The sequence below is a fragment of the Sinohyriopsis cumingii genome, chromosome 5, assembly GCF_028554795.1.
Source record: "Sinohyriopsis cumingii isolate HCF-2022 chromosome 5, ASM2855479v2, whole genome shotgun sequence".
In the NCBI taxonomy this organism is placed as follows: Eukaryota; Metazoa; Mollusca; class Bivalvia; order Unionida; family Unionidae; genus Sinohyriopsis; species Sinohyriopsis cumingii.
Window position 1 is genome coordinate 957260 of NC_142965.1, and position 8836 is coordinate 966095.

The 8836-nt window shown below is 33.6% G+C and overlaps 1 protein-coding gene across 1 annotated transcript in view; it reads right to left on the reverse strand.

Moving 5' to 3' along the window:
- LOC149798510 (uncharacterized) overlaps positions 1–884 on the reverse strand; it is a 33222-nt gene extending 32338 nt beyond the window's left edge. Inside the window, exon 1 of the mRNA XM_089957125.1 lies at positions 662–884. Coding sequence (XP_089813251.1) covers positions 662–808 — 147 coding nt within the window. The 5' untranslated portion in view covers positions 809–884. The remainder of the gene's footprint in view (positions 1–661) is intronic.
- Between the last annotated feature and the right edge of the window lie 7952 nt (positions 885–8836).

Sequence of the window (8836 nt, forward strand, 5' to 3'; positions counted from 1 at the left end):
TTCTTTTTTGTTCCGCTGGAAGGTTTTAATTCAGTTGGAGCTCTGTATACAAAGACAATATTGACCTAATCGTTCAATATAAAGACACTGACAAAAGATAGTCCTCTGTTTTATATTGGTGTTTGATTGAAAATATGTACTTGATATTCCGAGATTTTAAACAATAAAGGGACCGGTCGTTTGGCTTCAAGTATTGCCTCCATTGACAGCATTTATAGTGGACACAAAGGTCAACGTGATAATCTGTCATAGTTTACAAACTGAATAGCTTGCTAAAATTAATACATGCTCACATACAATAATTAGAACGACATTAGAAGTAGAAAATACACGATTAACCATCAACCAGTTGGTTTGTCGACTCATTGTTGTATCCGTCATTATCTCCATATATATTAGTTTGTATGTATGTATGTATGTATGTATGTATGTAAGTGTGTGTGCGTGTATGTATGTATGTATGTAAGTGTGTGTGCGTGTATGTATGTATATATATATAAGTGTGCTTTCGTGTATGTATGTCTGTATATATATATATATATATATATATATATATATATATATATATAAGTGTGCGTGCGTGCATGTATGTCTGTCTGCATAGTTATATAGCATGCATCTACACAAGTTCACACATGTACGGTAATAATTAGAGACTTACTTGTCCCCATGGATCCATGTATTCGTAGCCGCCATAACCGTTGTTCACATTCCCCATGTCTGTCCATCTTGGCATGGAACTCCTAAAGGATCCACTATGATCCCTATATTTAAATCCCCTGTCCTTTCGTTTCCTTTCATGAGACATTCCTAATTCAAATGGTGTTATTACATGGATTAAAGATTCTGATAACACTCATGCATGTGTCTCTTTTGAATACACACATGCAGCTAGAGTAAAGAAGTGTGTGAGTGATCAGCCTTTAAATTCAGCAAATGTCATGTGCACTGCCTGTACTGAATACATTACGAATTATGACGCGGGTACCGCTGACAAGCAATGCAAAATATGCATACAAATTCTGTCAATTGTGTTTAGTTACATAGCGCGCTGTATTCGTCTTAGTTGTGTTCAACAAACCAATGGTGTTGCGACCGATTAGTTAATTATAGGAACTGGTAGTATAGAACTTCCTGGATGGCATATAGATCCGTGTAGAAAATGCATTAAGCATAAAAAAGATTGTAATAATAATGATACGATGGGTCCGAGTTAATTTAGCATTTGTATTATACACATGAGAAACGTTAGATTCATTATATTTAATATTGCTGTAAGAATGTTAGGAGCCAGTTTTATGAAAAGCAATCGCTCAAAATACTTGAAAGAGTTATTAGAAAAAAAAATTCGTTCTGAAAAGTGTTGTACAAACTGTTCGCAACAAAGAAACCACCCTCGGTACTACCTAACTGTATTAATTAAACGTTGTGTTTTACGATAGAGTTCGATATGAGAGAAGCTCACTCATAGGCTATACTTTAAACGTAACTTCTTAATATGTTGATAAATATAGCATTTATGGGGACTAATGGTTTACAAAGAAGTAAAAGTGTGACGATGATAATGATGATGACGAATTTGATCAAGACAAACAAGATGACGATGACTATAATAATTTCCCAGAAATTGTTTTAAGATAAAATCTTTAAGACTGTATTTCACAACTACTGTGCGTAAGATTATTTGGTATATTCTAAACCCCAAAATACAGTCCATAGTTTATTCCGGGTCTACATCTTATGCAACAGATATCCTAATGGACACGCCTCCTTCGGTAATGTCATTCGAATCAACTACTCTTGTTAATATTTGTTAAAATGCATTTAATTTTTAAGGTGAGTCGTTAACACTGATCGTGGGTAATTTATTATTAACACACACACACATACTATATATATATATATATATATATATATATATATATATATATATATATATATATATATATATATATATATATATGTGTGTGTGTGTGTGTGTGTGTGTGTGTAATTAACACACACACTAATATATATCATCTATATAGAAAAGGGGTAACTATAGTTATACGTGTTAACATAGTTTTAACATGCGGATGATACTCTGACACCCTAGTGGAATGATAACGTATAAATGTATGTAGGTGTAAACATGCGGGGTCACTATTGATCATAAGGGAGATGTAATGTTTGCTCTCTTTCTTTCTCTAACTATCTATCTATCTATCTATCAATCTATCTATCTATCTATCTATCTATCTATCTATATATATATATATATATATATATATATATATATATATATATATATATATATATATATATATATATATATATATATTTGGATGATAGGAATGTTCTTGAAGTTGTAAGGGATGAACATATAACTTATACCCTGTTGAATGTACAAATATCTCGCTAATGCACCTAGAAACCTACACACACTGATATGTATCTTACAAGAATGCATTTGTAACTATCAATATAATTTTAAAGTTTTATGGCATACGTTTTCAATTGACTGGTTCCGAACATTAATAATGTACTAGTTAAAAGATAGAGGACCCAGCCTGCACTGATTATTTGGTGGTTAGTGAGTGTTGAAAATACTAATATTAGGAATTCTGAAGTGTTTGAAACACTGGATCAGATTGAATAAGGAGACAACCATGGATAATATAACTCACCTGGCCCATCCAGCAATACCTTGTGTATATTAGGATAGGGGAGTGATTTTGAGTAATGTATCTAGTCTTGTCACAAGATAGTTTCACTCTATCCTGTTTACCAGTGGGCCATTTTCCTATACATGTAAGTCTCAGGAAAGAGCGGAGGCAGTTGTTTTGGCGGGAATTGGCATTAAGCTGCTGCAGAAAGTATATATGATTCTCTCCGCCCATAAAAGTTTAGGCTCATTACTCACCGTTCAGTGACCGGTTAGTTAAGGTTAAGCGCATTAATTCTTTGTTCCTGTTTACGCTATAGACTTGGCTTTCTTGAAGGTGTGACCAGATTATCAAATTATTAGCGTTTGTGTCATTTGAAACTTAAAATCAGTTTTAGGTTTTAAATGTTCTGCTGCTAATAACACATATTAATGATAACTGTATTCACTACAGTATAACTAAGATAAATTGTTACGTTTTGGAATTAATAACCCCCAGGTAAATCACTTTGTATATTTCTGAGTTCATGGTACACTGGAGATAACCCAGTGTACACGGTAAAATATAAATTATCTAGTTGTGGCCCTGTCACATTTAAACTTCCGGTTGATTCGAAGTTTCATATGATACGTAACAGCACATGATATACTTGCACATATTTCTCAGCTACCAATCAATCCTATAATAAAATAAATAACAATATTATATGCTTCATTGAAACCTGTAATGAATTTTGTTTCTTTTTACCGCTTTCATCTACCTGTCAAACGCGGTTGAGGAGGATATTGAAGCTTTATAATGGGACTCTATTGTCTGGGTTGAAATTCTTCACCAATCTGTATCTAGTGGTACATTAACATGAATATATTTTCCCATCATATTGCTTCTGTGCTAATCAAACTACCGTAAGATGTTTTAGTTAAAGGCAATGACATAGAGTTAGAAGCATTTGGGCATTACATTAAATGTTGACATTGCACTATATTGATTTTGATTGGATTTCAGATCCGAGATTATTAAGATGGCGACATGTGTCAGTTCCCATGCCATAATTTTACTTATTACAATACACATTTTGTGCAAGCACAGGGATCTCCGTGGTTATCAAAGTCACACGCATGGCTCACGCGCATTTTGTCCAGAGCTTGTTTTTTCTCGTTTATTCTTGACACAAATAGTTCTGGATATGGTTTCAACATAATAAATCTTGAAACTGTATCGATTATTGGTTTCGAACATGTGTTTCAACATATTTACCATAAAACTTAGGTTCAGTATCAACGCATTATGTAACAGTCCTTACAATGACGGACCCTTGACAGCTCTGGGACCCAGATGCTGAAGGATGTAGACAAACTGGTTTGGTTCCATCCAGAAAGAGACGACCGTGGATCATGGGGTTCAGCGGGCACTTGACGATTGACGACAATAGCTAGTGTGTATTGGGAATAATTGAGTAACATAGCAAAACATAAACGGTCAACTCTTGACACAAGTGATATCCGTTCCATCACTATGAACAGAAAGAACTTTTGAATGAGTAAATGAAGAAGCATACATTTTGTGGGGGGATGGGTAGAATGTTGCAGATCCTATATCAGATGAAGTCTAACCAGTGTTCGTTAGGTCGACTGGGAATATTTCGCAGCAAACGGATGATGGAACTCCCCGTTTTCTTGATGTGGGCGTGTAGATTCCTCTCTCGGGATGTACGGCAATATAGGAACGGATAGCATCGCCTTGTAGGTACAGTATCCCACTATTTGCTTCTGTGTTCTTATTTGAGACTTAACACCAGTAGTAGGACTGTACTGTGTCTTTTGGACATTACTTTCATGTACCACAACAAAAATATGGGCTTGAGAATATACAAAAGTTGATTCATTCGTTCCAAGATTGTGCTCTAAATTTGTCTCAACTTAAGCAGAATGTGACTGTTTGTGCATCCGTATTAGCGGTGAAGGCGCACTGAAAGAAATGGTCTTGACAAATAAGGAACACAAGAAATCTTGAGAGAATATTGGTTGGGAACTTACTTGCATGAAATCTGTCAATTGTATTCACTACTTATTAGAGATAATGACATGGCGGATGTATTTGTATACCTGTGGCTGAATATCTATCGTCATCACATTTTGGCTAGGTAATAAAGCCTTTCCAAATGCGCCTAGGACAAAAGTAACGTACGCAAGAAGATTTATATTCGGCATACATTTGGACGAAAGTCGGTTACAATTTTGGTATCATTTTAGCACTCGAACATTGCTGCAGTACACCTTCCAAGTGAATTATGAACACAAACACATAACTTTATATAATAAAATATATTTTTTCCGCATAGTTTTATATGACACAATTAAATATAATATATCAGTACTCACTGGAACATGCATTACTATACATGCGAGGCTAAACACTCAGCCACAGGCTTTAAACTTATCAAAGCTGTTAATGCATTGAACTAGTTGCAATAAGATCGCTCATACAATACTTTGGAAGAGAAGTCTTTTGTAAAATACATTCGTGGAACTCAGAGTTTTCAAACATTCTTAAGAGCGATCCAACGAATTACTTTAAGCACCTATCCTTAACATGTGCCTTTGTTATTCTTATCCGAATTGCACCACTGTACTTTACAAGACTGGGAATCAACGAAGCCGACCGGTTGCTGCAAAGTTGGACCAGTCAGATAAAGTTTGAAAATTAGTTCATTGATCCACTTGTACTTAGTAACTACTGCTTTTGTCATAGTCAATTAGCTACTGCCCTCTGATAGAAGTATATAAAAGGATTTCTTCAAAGTTAATATAAGACAAATCTATATTATGATAAATTCCCCAATTGTTTATATAATTATCTGAAATTTTCGAAGAGTGTAACATTAAAGCAGGAACGAAATATGACTAGCAAAGATGTGTACTTATTGGCAAGTTTGAAGGGATACAAGTGTGGTCTATGCTAGTCATTTTACAAAATAACATTATACAAAATAAAAATGCAGAATTCTCTGTTTCGCTAATCAGATATGATAGACGGTAGTTTATATAAAAATTGCGACTTACATATTGCATCTGAATACCATTAGCTCGAGAAAAGCAGCATCAAACTTAATGTCTTATTGCTCAAAGCCGTGCTGTACGAGGACGGTTTAAATGATATACTTCGCTTAGATAAAGATGCAAAATTTATATTCGATTAAATTTAAAGTAAAAATCTCAGATCTCATTACCTTTACAAATATTGAGATATAATTTATCGAAAACAAAGTTAGGTTGCAATCAGCAAGTGATGGCACAGTATTTGAAGTAGCAAGTTCGAATGTACCATATGAATCTTTGAATGCGACTTCACATTGTTGAAAATAAATGATTACGTTTTAAATGGATATCATATGAGCTTGTTGATAACTGGTACATACATTTTTTGATTACTCTCTTGGTGTTTTATAGTTTTAAATGGCCTTTAAATAATATTATTGCAGACAGCTTTACATTAAAAAAAAAGCCCAGTTGGCTGTACAATTGTCAATCCATCGCGGGAATAAATTAAACGGAACATAAAATGTACAGTATACTGAATTAATTGTATGATTAAGTAATCAATAAATTCACGGTTGAAGATGCTTTTACTACACACGTGTATGCATAGTATCAAGCACAATGTTTTGATAGTCAAACATGTTAAATACGATAGATATAAATATCTGCACACAGTGAGTACACATCAAAAGGATAATGACATATGCGATTCATGTGGACACATCAGCAAAAAAACAAAACAAAGCCTAGAAAAGTGACGTTTTATGAGAAGAGGGAGATCTAGAAAAGAGAGGATAAGGATTAACTACCAAAAAATAAATCACTGATTAAATTTCAACGTTCACAAATACATGATCGTCTGAAGCAGAAAGAGTTAGCAAAACCACACAGACTAGAATACCGACGTGAAAAATCCCATAATACCAGATGTAATAGGTAGTTAACAAATCTTTCCGTATTAGAAACCAAAGAGGAACCCGGATCAAACGTATTCATCTACTTATAGGATTGTTGCGTAATATATGCACTGTCAGCCTCTAAATTAAAAATATGTGAAACGGCCATACGTTTTAAAATATAAATAAAAATTGTCAAATACTCGTTATTCAAATTAGGCAATTAATTTTTTGTCACCTTGGACTTCCAAACTTTTTTACCTGAAAATGATATTCTACAGTGGCCACGCTTTGCTAACTGCAAATATTTGTATAGATGTAATTATGTTTATACAATATATCAGCAGAACATCTATATTTGAATGTTACATCTCAGTGGTATATATTATTGTTCAACGATGACATATTCAACATTGAAAATATTTTGAAGACCAGTATAATGAAAGGTATATGTATGTGCATGTGAATTGAAAAGGATATGTTGACTCCTGTGACGGTTGGGAAAGAACTAAATAACCATTTTTATACAATAAATAACAAAAGCAACAAAAGTTGAGGCCACGAGCTAGCCAACTTTGGATATCTGAAAAGATAATAAATTTCTAAAATGATATAGATGACGAATATTGCGTAATAAATTGAAGGCGTTAAGACATGCACGTCACTCATTTTATGTTGATCGTGAAATCTGATGAGAAAATCAAATCACGTTCAGAAGCAACACAATTAATTAACACGATGATATGAAAATGAAAGGAATGTCTTCGCTTGGTATTATTTGACTTCGCAGAAAAAAAATACAAAGTTGGGAACTATAAACATTGATTTCAACTAGATTCATGCCAAAAATATATACAAAATTAACGACAACAGTATTTTCTGGGACAGCTTATCTAAATTAAACATAACCACCTAGGTGTTGTTTTTGTTATGAATACATTTAAATGAAAGAAATTGCATACATAATCATAATTATATATTAGGAAGATGACTTTCGATTATATTGTTTTGTTATTTTGCTTTGGCGTCGTGTAATAAAATCTTGAGCAAACCAAAGACGCTATTAAAATAATTCTTCCACGCGACAGTAAGATCCGATATTACTGTTATGTACAGCATGCTTTTGATAAAGCTAATGTGACCTGCAAATGATCTAAACAAGACGTGTATAAAAAGATTAAAACTTGATCATGCCTGCTTATTTTAACCAGTTTACAAACACCTGCTTCTTACCAATAGGACTTTTCTTTACAAGATTAATACTCAACAGCAAATACCCACTGTCAGATAAATAACATAATAACTGGAAAATAAATGCAGTGTCCCAGGTAAAACACTGCAACATCTTCAAACCATTAAGACAGCAGTCACAGAGAGGTTGAAACAATGAAACGTATCAAAACTGCATAGAGCATATAACGGAAATATTTCTTTTTGTAAACAGAGAAGAACAAAATCGTAACTTCTCAGAGTTGCAAAAAAAAAAAACAATGGTATAACAGAGATATCCAAAAGTATCGCGGATGATTTTGATGTGATCGTAAGTGCCATTGAATTTCGAGTTATATATTGCTGATTTGGGTTAAAAAGCTAGTTGTATTGATCGAATTACATACAAAATCGCATATGAATTTTGACAATTTGAACATAAAGCAAACGAGTGTGTTGATCGAGTTGTGGTTATATTTGTGGTGCAAGATAGCCTTCATGAAATAGATCAAAAGATCAAACAAAGGAGAAAAGATTTAACAAATTGCAAACAAAACTTTGCTACTAATAAAGAGGCTCCTTAAATTAAAATTAAATGAAAATATTGTTTAGGTTGATTACTTGCTTTTGTGCAAGGATAGACCATATATCAATTTCCAGTCCATGGAGTAGTGGATATTCAGAGGTGAAACAATCAGTCCTAACAAGAAGGAAAATGGGCTGCGCAAATACATTATATATGTTGTTTTCACGAATGTGTACGAATATACAAACAATACTATGCGCGCGTACCTTGCGCCAAAATTTTCATTCACTAAAATGCATTTGTGAACATCAGTAATCACGTATATTCAAGATAAAGATCTAATGTAAATCTCAAGGCACACATACTGTAATGTTTTTAATGCTTTATTGTTGTTATTGTTGTTTCGCAAACCAATTATAATGTTCTAAAAATCGAATCAATTAAATATGAAAATGTGCCAATGGCCTCCGTCTCTCTCTCTCTCTCTCTCTCTCTCTCTCTCTCTCTCTCACTTGACCTTCG